Source organism: Nicotiana tabacum, chromosome 8 (genome assembly GCF_000715075.1).
Source record: "Nicotiana tabacum cultivar K326 chromosome 8, ASM71507v2, whole genome shotgun sequence".
NCBI lineage: Eukaryota > Viridiplantae > Streptophyta > Magnoliopsida > Solanales > Solanaceae > Nicotiana > Nicotiana tabacum.
Window position 1 is genome coordinate 92,606,506 of NC_134087.1, and position 13,233 is coordinate 92,619,738.

Sequence of the window (13,233 nt, forward strand, 5' to 3'; positions counted from 1 at the left end):
TATCTGTGGGTTTTCTGGTTGTGGAGGGAATGGTGGCATATTCTCCATAGCTAGAGTTCTGTGTTGTCTTAGAAGTTGTATGAGCATGTGTCTTCTTATTAGGGTTGATAGAATTCTTGGCATTTTGAATAGAGGGTAGTATGCTTAAGGAGCCTGAAACAGGCATGGGGATAGGGCTATTTGTAATGTGAGAGGGATTGGGTGATAGGTTAATGATTGGGGCTGCCAATTGCATGGCTTTTGGGTGCCCAATGCTTTTGTTTATAGGCTGATCCTTCATGGATGTAGTAACCATTGCATGTTCTTGGTTGGAAGACATTTGTTCAATCTTATCATCTTTCATTGTGATTTGACTGGCATGCTTTGGGGTGGGAATATTATCAAATCTTAAGGAGAGATTTTGTTCATGATTTTTCGTTAAAGGAGGATTATTACTAATTTGTTGGTTGTCTTGGCTAGTAAGAACGTTAGGATTATTATTAGCAGGGGGGATAGTTTTGTCTTTTAGAGAAATATTTTGCATGCCTTTATTTTATCTTTTTTTAGAAGCAAACACGTTATTTTCCAACATGTCAATGTCTTCATTTGGAGTGGACATTTGTTCATTTGCATGGCTATAATTCATATTAGTATTATTGATTTTTTTTTCATTTTTATTCACGGGAATTGGTACCTCCCGCCTCTTGTTTCTATGTCTCCTATGTTAATTACTTCATTAGCGTGGTATTTCGTACTAGTCTAGTCAGTTTAGTGGGCTTGTAGCTACTATTTGCTCCCTTTGTTGTTTTGTGTAGTATTTTTCTCTGTTTCATTTTTAGAGCTTCATAGGTATAGAGACTGTGGCTTGTAATGGCAGAGTAGGGTTATGTCCTTGGGAAGTTCGGGTGGTTAGGAGGGGGTAGGGCAAGGGTCGGGGGGTGGGACGGGGCCCAAATGGGGTAAAGGTAACAAGGTAGCCTGTAGGTTGAGAGTTGGATCGTGGAATATAGGGACGTTGACGGGTAAGTCTATAGAGCTGGTGAAGATTCTCCAGAAGAGGAGGGTTAATATAGCATGTGTGCAGGAGACTAGGTTGGTAGGATCGAAGGTAAAGAATGTAGACGGGTATAAATTGTGGTTCTCCGAAGTCGTGAAGGGCAAGAACGGAGAGGCATTTTGGTGGACATGGAGCTAAGAGAGTCGGTGGTAGAGGTTAGAAGGGTGAATGACAGATTGATGGCGATTAAGGTAGTAGTTGGAGGGAGCACTTTGAATGTCATTAGCGTTTATGCGCCGCAAACGGGCTTGGAAGAGGAGGTAAAAAGGCGCTTCTGGGAGGCGCTAGATGAGGTGGTACGGGGCATTCCGCCTACGGAGAAGCTATTCATAGGAGGGGATTTCAATGGTCATATTGGGTCATCTGCTGGTGGCTATGGTGAGGTGCGCGGTGGCTTCGGCTTTGGTGATAGGAACGGGGGTGGTACCTCACTGTTGGATTTCGCTAGAGCTTTTGAGTTGGTGATCGTGAACTCTATGTTTCCAAAGAGAGAGGAGCATTTGGTTACTTTCCGGAATATGGTGGCTAAGACTCAAATTGACTATCTCCTTCTCAGGAGGTGTGATAGTGGGTTGTGCGAGGATTTCATGGTGATCCTGAGTGAGAACCTCGCAACTCAACATAGGCTTCTAGTGATAAACATCGGTATTTTGATGAAGAGAAAGAAGAGGCTTGTACGGGGTCCGTCGAGGATCAAGTGGAGAGCTTTGTCTAAGGATAAGGGCGAGAGTTGGAGGGGCGACTGACAAATACGGGGGCCTGGAAGAGTGGTGGGGACGCTAGCGCTATGTGGATGGTGACCGTGGACTGTATAAGGAAGGAAGCAAGAGAGGTTTAGTGAGTTTCGAAAGGCTATTACGGCGGACACCGAGGTGACTGGTGGTGGAATGATGTGGTACAAGGTAAAGTGGAAGCCAAGAAAGCGACGTACATTAAGTTAGTTGAGAGCATCGATGAGGATCAGAGGAGAGAAAACATAGAAAGATATAAGGAGGCTAGGAAGGAGGCAAAAGTAGCAGTTACAGAGGCTAAGACTGATTCTTTTGGTCGGCTTTACGAGGAACTTGGGGGCAAAGGTGGTGATAAGAAGTTATTTTGATTGGCCAAAGTGAGAGAGAAGAAGGCTCGCGACCTAGATCAAGTGAGGTGCATCAAAGACGAGGAAGGTCGAGTATTGATGGAAGTGGCCCAGATTAGGCAAAGATGGAAGTCATACTTTCATAAATTTCTGAATGAAGAGGGGGATGGAAATATCGTGTTAGGGCAATTGGGGCACTCCGAGGTCATCGAGACTTTAGGTATTGTAGGCGCATTAAGGTTGAGAAAGTTGTGGGTGCGATGGGTAAGATGAGTTGGGGCAAAGTGACCAGACCTAACGAGATTGCAGTAGAGTTTTGGAGATATGCGGGTAGAGCAGGCTTGGAGTGGCTGACTGGATTGTTTAATGTTATCTTCAGGACAGAGAGGATGCCTGATGAGTGGCGGTGGAGTACAATGGTTCCTGTGTACAAGAACAAAGGGGATATCTAGAATTGTAACAACTATAGGGGTATAAAGTTACTAAGTCATACCATAAAAGTCTGGGAGGGGTGGATGAAGGGAGGATAAGAAAAACGGTGTCTATATCGGAAAACCAGTTCGGATTCATGTCGGGCCGTTCTGCTAAGGAAGCTATCCACCTTATCAGGAGGTTGGTGGAACTATACAGGGATAGGAAAAGGGATTTTCATATGGTGTTTATTGACCTAGAGAAGGCATATGACAAGGTCTCTAGGGACGTCCTTTGGAGGTGTCTGGAGGTGAAAGGTGTGCCGGTGGCTTACATTAGGGCGATAAAGGATATGTATGATGGAGCTATGACTCGGGTTAGGACTGTGGAAGGTGACTCCGAGCATTTTTCGGTGGTTATGGGATTACACCAAAGATCTGCGCTCAGCTCGTTCTTATTTTCTCTGGCGATGGACGCACTGACACACCATATCCAAGGAGAGGTGCCATGGTGTATGTTATTCGCTGATGATATAGTTCTAATTAATGAGACGCGAGACGACATTAATGGGAGACTGGAGGTATGGAGGCAGGCTTTAGAGTCTAAAGGTTTCAAGTTGAGTATGACTAAGATAGAATATGTGGAATGTAAGTTTAGCGACGTGATGGGGGAAGCGGATGTGGAAGTCAGACTTGACTCACAGGTTATCCTCAAGATAGAAATTTTAAGTACTTAGGGTCAATTATCCAGGGATATGGGGAGATCTACGGGGATGTTACGCACCATATTGGAGTGGGGTGGATGAAATGGAAGTTAGCGTCTAGAGTCCTGTGTGACAAGAATGTGCCACCGAAACTCAAAGGTAAGTTCTATAAAGCAGTGGTTAGACCGGCCTTGTTGTATGGAGCTGAGTGTTGGCCAGTCAAGAATTCACATATCCAGAAGATGAAAGTAGCAGAAATAAGGATGTTGAGATGGATGTGTGGGCACACTAGGCTGGATAAGATTCAGAATGAAGATATTCGGGAGAGGGTGGGCGTGGCTCCCATGGACGACAAGATGTGGGAAGCGCGACTTAGATGGTTTCGACACGTGTGGAGGATAAGACTAGATGCACAGGTTAGGAGGTGTGAGCGGTTGACTTTGGCAAGTACGAGAAGAGGCAAATAACGACCTAAGAAGTATTGGGGCGAGGTGATCAGGCAAGACATGGCGCGACTTCAGATTTCCGACGATATGGATCTTGATAGGAACATGTGGAGGTCGAGCATTAGGGTGGTAGTCTAGGGGTAGTCGAGAGTTCTTCCCTCTTTGTACTGGGTAGTCGGATAGAGTTTTGTTTAGGTTTGTTAGCGGTCTTTGTTGTATTCACATTGTTGTTTTGCATAGTTTTGTGTTATTATTCTTTCACTTATTTGTTGTGGTTATTTTCTTTCTGGTAACTTTTGTTGTTACAGGTCTTTTCTCTTACTTCTTTTCTGATATTATTGCCTCTCTTGTTGAGCCGAGAGTCTCCTGAAAACAGCCTCTTTGCCTTTTTCGGGGTAGGGGTAAGGTCTGTGTGCACTCTACTCTCTCTATAACCCACTAGTGGGATTTTACTGGGTATGTTGGTGTTGTTGGTTTTGTCTAAAACCATTTTCTCACTATTCAATAGAGAGAAATTATTAATTTTTTTTTAAAATTATACTACTAGGCATACCTAGTAGTTATTTTATTAATAAAAATAAGGAAAACAACAAAACAAGACATCGCCGGGTGGTCTTACAAATTGAAAGAAATAAACTTTGATGCGTACATAGATCCTATTATCAAAGGTTCGTGTAAAACTCCCCAATGAAGAGAGAAAATATTTTTTATTGGAATGGTGGTTTTTCCCTTAGCTAAGGTGGCCGGATTTCTTGCACCATTCTTTTCTATGGAGGTTGTGGGATCCTTAGAATCCTTTGTGTGACGACCAGAAGGGTCATCACCGTAGTTCTTCCTTGTTCCGCGCTTTCGAGGCCTTGAAAACCTCGCTTTAAGTTGCCTCGATTGGCGTGAGCAATTCGGGCGCGTAACTGGAAAGTTTTTATGATAGAATATGTGAATTATGTGAAAAGTTTGATGAATTTCGATATTAATATGCATAATATTGACTTCGGTCAATATTTTGGGTAAATGGACCCGGACCTGTGATTCGATGGTCCCGGAGGGTCCGTAGAAAAATATGGGACTTGGGCGTGTGCCCGGAATCAAATTCCGAGGTCCCAAGCCCGAGAAATGAATTTTTGAAAGAAATTATTTTCTGAAATTTGATATGAAAATTTGAAATGAAAAGGAGTTAGAAAGTATAGGTATCGGGCTCGTATTTTGGTTCCGACACCCGTTACAAGTCTTAAATATGTGTTAAGCACTATCTGTAAAGTTTGGCTAAAAACGAACGTCATATGGCGTGTTTCGGACTAAAAATGGAGAATTTGAGTTATGAAAGTTGAAGAAAGAAAATCATGTGTTTGAGGCTTGATCCTATGTATATGATGTTATTTTGGCGATTTGATCGCACGAGTAAGTCCGTAAGATGTTTTTAAGGTTGTGTGCATGTTTGGTTTGGAGCCCCGAGGGCTCGGGTGAGTTTTGAATGGGGCCCGGGAGGTCTTGGACTTAAGAAAATGCAGGTTCAGGGGTTGCAGACACCAGCGCGGCCGCGGTCATTTCCGTGTGGTCGCGATGTAATTTAGTGCGGTTCGCGTGGCTGATTCTGAGGGATAGGGTTTCAGGTTAACCAGCACGGTCGCGCACCAAAAGAGTGCGGTCCGCGCTGGAAGGGTTCAGAAAAGCCCCAATTTTCTCCCACTCGGCGCGGCTTCAACACATTTTTGTGCGGTCCGCGCCAGGTCCTCAGAAAGGTATACAAATTCGGAAAATCTCAGTCATTTTTCACTTTTCAAAAACACAAAACCTAAGAGGCGATTTTCCAAACAACTTTTCTTCTCCAAAACGATTGGTAAGTGATTTCTAACTTAATTTCTTTATTCCTTAACATCTTTTAACATAATTTCCACTTCAAATCAAAGATTTTCAGGGGTGAAATTGGGTGTTTGGGTAGAACCTAGGTTATCTACAAATTGAGGAGTTGAACCTCAATTTGAGGTCCGATTTCAAAACAAATCATATATCTGGACTCGTAGGGGAATGGGTAACCGGGTTTTGGTCCGAACCTCGAGTTTCGACCACGTGGGTCCGGGGGTGTTTTTAACCATTTTGGGAAAAAACTTGTAAAATTTATTTTTCATGCATGGGGAGTGATTCATTTAGTAATTATTAATGTGATTAAGTAACTTATGACTAGATTCGAGCAGATTGGTGGTTGAATCAAGAGGTAAAGCTATACTAGAAGCGTGAGTTGAGTTTGGAGCATTCGAGGTAAGTGTTTGTTCTAACTTTGGCTTGAGGGAATAGGATTAGGATGTTATTTGCTACTTGCTAATGTGGAGTACGGTGTATAGGCATGGTGACGGTTATCTATGCACCGGAGTCTAGCATGACCGTGAGTCTTAATTGCTTTTAATTCGAATAACATGACACAACCTCCTTGTTTATTTGATGAGTTTCATGTAATGTGAACGGTTGAGGTAAAATTGTGATTGGTGTACTTTTGGAGTGTTAGCTCGAACATGAATGTGTTAGTTGAGGAAGAATGGATTTAAAAGGAGAATGTGTTGTGAATACTCCCTTGCCGAGATGTGTAGACTGATATATATATTCTCCATTGTCGGGATATTTTGGGCTGTTAGTTGTACCCTTGCCGGGTTAAAGGTATTGAGTTGTTATTCTCCCCTGAAGGGGTCTACTATATGAAGTCAGATATTATGAACTATATTATGGGATCGTGTGGCACGTCGTCCACTTATATATGATATTATGGGATCGTGTGGCACGCCGTCCACTTATATTTGATATTTTGGGATCGTGTGGCACGCCGTCCACTTATATATGATATGAATTGGGATCGTGTGGCACGGCGTCCACTTAGTTATTGGCCTCCGTTGCCGGTGACATATTGTGCACTATGATAAAGATGAAATGGGAACGGGTGGTACGCCTACCACGTGGTATATGGAAATAGGGATCGTGTGGCACGCCGTCCACCTATATATTGTTAAAAGGGATCGTGTGGCACGCCGTCCACCTATATATTGTTAAAAGGGATCGTGTGGCACGCCGTCCACTTATATACTATATTATGGGATCGTGTGGCACGCCGTCCACTTATATATGATATTATGGGATCGTGTGGCACGCCGTCCACTATCCACTTATATATATATCATGGGAACCGGAGTCTCTTCTGCTTATTTCCGATATTTCATTTTTATCTGTTACTCCCCGATAGCATGTCCCCTCCCAGTTTTACTTTGTATTATCTTGTTATTGTTTTCTTGCACTTGTTGTATATATATCTGTACAGGTTAATTGTGGTAGGTACTGTCTAGCCTCGTCACTACTTCGCCGGGGTTAGGCCAGGCACTTACCAGCACATGGGGTCGGTTGTGCTGATGCTACACTATATGCATTTTTGTGCACAGATCAGGGAGAAGCTTACGGACCGCAACAGTAGGACTTCTGGGAGCTATCTTCAGTCCAGGGACTCTCGAGGTAGCCTAGCTGGCGTTCGCAGGCCGAAGTCGCTTTCAATGTTTTTCGTTTGTTTATCTTGTATCAGAAAAACATGATGTATTTTCCTTTCAGACATTGATTGTAGTATTCTGTAGTAGTCCGTGAGCTAGTGACACCAGACTCTGGGTAGCATTTTGGTTCAAACTTCCGCACTTTTGGTTCTCAGTTGCTTTAGATTAAAGTCTTCCGTTTAAATTTTGTCTCGTTTATTATATTGTTTGGAAGAAAGCAGGAAAAATGTTTTATATATTTGGCTTGCCTAGATCCGATAGTAGGCGCCATCACGACACCCGATGGTAGGAAATCCGGGTCGTGACACTTTGATTTGTACTGTAAAAATTGTGTATCTAAGTACTTACCAGTATTTGCATTGAACAATTTAACTGAGATACCTGGACCATTGGTGTTCTTGATTGCCTTGTTGTTAGACATTGTTTTCCACTCCTCTTGTGGGTTTTCCATTTTTGTTGTTAGTGTACAGACCCAAAATCCACTAAGGGTCGTGATGGCGCTGGACACCGCTGTCAGGCAAGCCAACCAAAATAATTAAATAAATTATCATTTTAATAATTTTGAAAACTATGCTTTTCCTTCAATTTTATCAGTAAAAGATAATCGTTTCAAATCGAATATGAATGTTAAACAGTTAATACAAGATACCCCATAACCATCCTAGAACCCAGTGTCACAAGTGCAAGAGCTAATTCTAGGAATCAATACAATACAACAAACGTCCGGAATACAAATTGGACAGAAAGTAAATACATTAATCTGGAAGAGACTCTGTTAGCCGCGGGTCGTCTCGAGAAGTACAGCTCACCTAAGTCTCCGTGTCAACCATGCTGCTACGTCCACTAGGCCACTACAGATGCATATGTCTGTGCAACAAAAATGCACAGAAGTGTAGTATGAGTACGAAAATAATATGTACCCAATGAGTATCCCATATAATCTCGAAGAAGTAGAGACAAGAGGTTGACTTCGACACTAACTAGGGGTCCAATAATGTTATCTCAATAATATAGTAAATCGGTGATTTCCTTTTTTATAAACATGATTGTAATTCAATGGAATGAAGCAAGCAAGAAATTCTTTCTTTTATACAAAATTTCCCAATTCATTTTCATCGTTTATACAAATATTCTCAAACCGGGAAGAGGCAATAACAACTTCAATAAGTTTCAAGGCAAGCAATACAAGCATGCGCACATCATGCCGAGGTCGTACGGTCCGATCCAACAATATTTAAACTGTGCACTGCCAGAGGGTCGAATGACGCGAACCATAGATGCATCTATTTAATCTGCGGAGACGTTCGGCCCGTTCCGAAATTAAACACATACAAACAGTAATTAAGAATTCAATAGGGAACAATTATCCAAAGAAATGCCAATTCTCTTTTAAAGATTTTTGAAAATGAAGTTTAAAACTTTTCAGAAGTTCATTTACTAATCTGATATGATTTAAGCAATTCAAACTGTCAACAGGGTTACAAATATTCCAAGTATAGCATGCTTTTGGGTCCTAGACTACCCGGACATTAGCATAATAGTAGCTACGCACGGACTCTCGTCACCTCGTGCGTACGTAGCCCCCACAAATAGGAGCACATAACCAATTAACTCACATATGGGGACAATTCCCTCTTACAAGGTTAGAAAGGAGACTCACCTCTCTCCGAAGATCTATAATCGGCATTACACGTTCTTTCGAAGACTCGAATCGATGAACAAAGCTCTAAAGCTAGCCAATAATAATACAAATCCATTAATATACGTTAAATTACTCATTACAATCTGATTTATAACAATTACTAACCCCGATTGAAAAGTTGACAAAATTGCCATCGGGCCCACCTGCCTGGATTCTGAAATTTTCCAAAAGAATAAGTTTACCCACAACCTCACAAGCTCAAATATATAATTTACTGTCAATTTCCTACCCAAAATCACGGCCAAAATCCAAAAACATCATTTTTAGGTCTCCCCACCAAAACCCAAATTTCTACCAAATTTCATGCTCAAATCCGTACATAATCAATGTATTTAACTCAAGATAGGTGGGGATAGCTTACTTTGTCATTGATGATGAAAACGCCCTCTTGAAACACTCCAAGAATTGCCCAAGCCAAGAGAAAGATGAAAGAAAATGGCCAAATCCCGACTTTAAAACAACCCACTGCCCCCAGTCCTTTCGCACCTGCGGTCCCGCAGGTGCGGACCAATTGCCGCTTCTACGGTCTTCCCCAAGCCTTCAACTTCCGCATCTACGCTTCTCCTCCTGCAAGTGCGGTCCTGCATCTGCGGCAAAAATGACCGCATCTGCAGTCCTAGCCTAGACGTCCATTTTCGCTTCTGCGGCACGAAAGCCGCTTCTACGGCACGAAAGCCGCTTCTACGGCTCCGCACCTGCGGCCCTAGTACGCAGGTGCGGTTACATCAGCAACTTCAGCCTTCTCCAAAATTCCATTTTCGATCCGTTAACCAATCGGAATCCACCCAAGGCCCCCAGGACTCCAACCAATAATACCAACCCATCCCAAAACACATTACGGACTTGATCAAGGCCACAAATCATATCAAACAACGCTAAAACTATGAATCAACCTCCAATCCAAGCTTAATGAACTTTAGAACTTCAAACTTCTATATTCGATGCCAAAACCTATCAAATCACGTCCGATTGACCTCAAATTTTGCACACAAGTCATATTTGACATTACGGACCTACTTCAACTTCCGGAATTGGATTCCGACCTCGATATCAAAAAATCCACTTCCGGTCAAACTTCTCAAAAACCTTTAAATTTCTATCTTTAGCCAAATGACTCCAAAATGACCTACGGATCTCCGAATTCACTTCCGATCGCTCTTTCAATACCAGAATCACCATACGGAGTTATTCCCAGACTCGGAATCTCAAACAGACATTGATAACCCTGAAATGCACTTCAATACAAACTTATGAGATTCTTCTAAAAATTCTAACGTCCTCATAGGCGTCGAAACCTTCCCGGGTCTTCCAAAACCAAGTCCGGACATACGCCCAAGTCCAAAATAATCCTACGAACCTGCTGGAACCTTCGAATCCCGATTCCGAGGTCATTTACTCAAAAATCCAACCTTAGTCAATTCTTTCAACTTAAAGCTTCTGAAATGAGAATTCTCTTTCCAAATCAACTCCAAACTTCTCGGAATTCAATTCCGACCGTGCGCAGAAGTCATAACTCCTGAAGTGAAGCTGCTCATGGCCTCAAACTGCTGAACGACGTGCTAGAGCTCAAAACGACCGGTTGGGTCGTTTCATTCTCTCCCACTTAAACATACGTTCGTCCTCGAACGTGTTGAGAACTACACTAAAGTAGTCTGAAATCACTGTTTAACACCTCGTGCACCTACCCGTGCTACCACAACTCAATTGAGCACGTTAGCTTGATCAGTTCTGGAGATATTCCCTTTTATTTAAGCAAATAAGCCTTAGAGCCCAATTCCAACATCCAGAATTCTCTACCAGGCATGTTCCAACATACGCTCACCGAATCAATAACTACACGCAGCACCAAAACATGACTACGTACCTTAGCTGAATTCACACCTTGCACCACTTTACTCACATGACCACAATACATTTTCTGATCCATTTATTCGAAATTCCATGAATCTGATGCTTCCATTGCACCTCATGACAAACATAGGTCTTGCTCTAACTCTTACAATACCGCCACAACGGAAGACATGTGTAGAAATTTATAACTAACTGCCGAATCAACAATTTATTGGGTCTATACTCCTGTCAGGAACCATCACCTTATTCTAAACCAAATAATGGTCTTTGCCCTATAATATTCTTCATATAATCCAATTGCACTAATTTTAGATCCAATAATCTCGTCTCACCCGAACGAACTGCTCAGCAAATAAACCACTCAAACATGACCAAAAGTCTCATATGAGGCCACAACGTGCCAATAGGCTACCAATTCGAATGCGGTTCAAAATGAAAATGAACTCTGGAGGGAACTACTCAACTCGCGCAACTAATATGAACCTTTCCCAGAAAATAGGAAACAAACACACATAAGATGAAGTATGAAAACTGTATTCACCATCACACTGTTACAACACGCAACCCGATCTAAATAACATACCCATGGCGGCGTGCCACCCGATTCATACATAGAATTCACATAAGGAGATATACATCGAGCTAAATTGCTCATTACAACAAAATACCGAATATTGGTCACAAGCACGCTAAGTGCATAATACAATCCCTGGGGAGACATATAGCGCTACAAGCTACGAACTCAAGCGCAGCTGAGGTGCGATATATGATCTGAATCTCAAGATCCATTATGCTCATATAACATCATCTCTACACGGAACCTCAACACAAAAGAAATTCACCAAGCCATCTCACAACTCACACGTTGCAATATATCATTACATGAGATATCTAACGACGAAATAACACCCCGACTACTCTCCCATAAGGAGCGCATTGCTGAAATGAACACATCTGGCCTGATATAGAGCCTATATTCACATTTAGATCCATCCACAGACCTCAAGCTAATTTTGATCACACTGAACTAGACTAATAACCTTTCAAAGGTTCATAATAACTCCCTTTTACTCATAACACACGAGAACTACCATCATAACCGGGGAAATCCTCCATGGTCCACAACCCAATAAGTCGAGTGCCCTCCAAGCATGAATTCTCAAATTAGTGATATTACCATGATCTTCATACTTGGTTTAAATATTTAATCAATCAAGTGACTACATGTCACACTTATACAATCTTCCCGTGAGATATGCTCCCACGACCTTCTACACTAGATAACAAGTCTGCACATCTGTACCATCAGTCACACTAAGGTTGTAAAGCATGTCAAGAATCCGTAACCAAGATGCAAAGCCTCCGACACAAATGCCGATCTTAGGTGACGCTGAAGACAATAACATTTTACTCCACATATCCAAATCCCCTTCTTGCTCATCCGAGCTTGTGACATCCTCGTCAAACACCGAACCGCAACCCTGAATCCTCACTTCTAAATTTCATACCGCTCACTGCACCTTAACAAGCCAATATGCGATAGTACAAGAATTTCATCACAACTCCTGAACCACTATTAGGGTAAACACTTCATCACATAGAAACTCCTCACTTAACTCACTCTAGGAGAACCATAGCAACACACAGGTAAATTCTCATAACCGTAGAATATACAAACCTCTAAGTAGTGGTCTAAGCCACCATAGCCCTTTCGGGATTCGCCTACACATAACGGGCTATAACAGTAGAATACTTCTATATAACATCAATTACAGCGGCCGACCGGCCTCACACGTACCGTCACAGATCGCTTGCATAACTTGGTCTCGCTGCAGGAACTGATCACTACCACCAATATGCCAATTCAACTATGGCTAGTCAATCTATCTTCTTCCAATTTATCCATGATTGCCTTAGAAATAATAATAACTCCATTCAACACATAACACACCCCAGCCACACTCATCCCGGGTGACCTTGAATCACGAGACCACGCTGTCTCCAATCCCATGAACCGTTTCATACCTCCCTTGTGCGCACATTCGCATCCTCAACTGGTATGCCCATTCTGATAATCTCTCTACGAATCCGAAGTACTCTCTCATTTTCCTTCCAAATACAGCATTGCGAGTTAAAACATCATAGAACATTCTAGGCCTCTTCTCATAAGCTGCTACAAATCTTGATCCTTAACCGTACCTATAAGCTCGAAATCATTAGGTACCACACATTACCCATTTGAATCCACTAGGGCCGTTGTTGAGAGACACCCGTTCTGACTTGGCCCCGAATATAATCTACTCCATAAATCTTCTAGCACCTGAATACCCTCTCGACGAAGCACCCGACAGAACCACTTCCCTTGAAACCCGCATCTCTACAAGGCATAAATTCTGAATCCTTTCCCAAGTCTGAACATAAGCCAATAAGGCCAACCATAGCACACCTTTAACAATCCCTTCAAATTACCACTTACGTTCTTTTC

At 42.4% G+C, this 13,233-nt stretch overlaps 1 protein-coding gene across 1 annotated transcript; it reads left to right on the forward strand.

Moving 5' to 3' along the window:
• Positions 1 to 1,164: 1,164 nt before the first annotated feature.
• On the forward strand, positions 1,165 to 2,566 carry LOC107769901 (uncharacterized). Its single transcript, XM_016589159.1, has 3 exons — positions 1,165 to 1,681; positions 1,939 to 2,125; positions 2,275 to 2,566. The coding sequence occupies exons 1-3, from the start codon at positions 1,165 to 1,167 to the stop codon at positions 2,564 to 2,566; spliced, it is 996 nt and encodes a 331-aa protein (XP_016444645.1).
• The last annotated feature ends 10,667 nt before the right edge of the window (positions 2,567 to 13,233 follow it).

What these genes read in the sequence shown, in the direction of transcription:
- LOC107769901 (XM_016589159.1), top strand. Translation starts at nt 1,165, where the DNA reads ATGGAGCTAAGAGAGTCGGTGGTAGAGGTTAGAAGGGTGAATGACAGA. An exon ending in GCTTCTAGTGATAAACATCG is followed by an intron (nt 1,682 to 1,938) that starts GTATTTTGATGA and finishes ATGTGGTACAAG; the next exon opens with GTAAAGTGGAAGCCAAGAAA. An exon ending in GGCAAAGGTGGTGATAAGAA is followed by an intron (nt 2,126 to 2,274) that starts GTTATTTTGATT and finishes TTCTGAATGAAG; the next exon opens with AGGGGGATGGAAATATCGTG.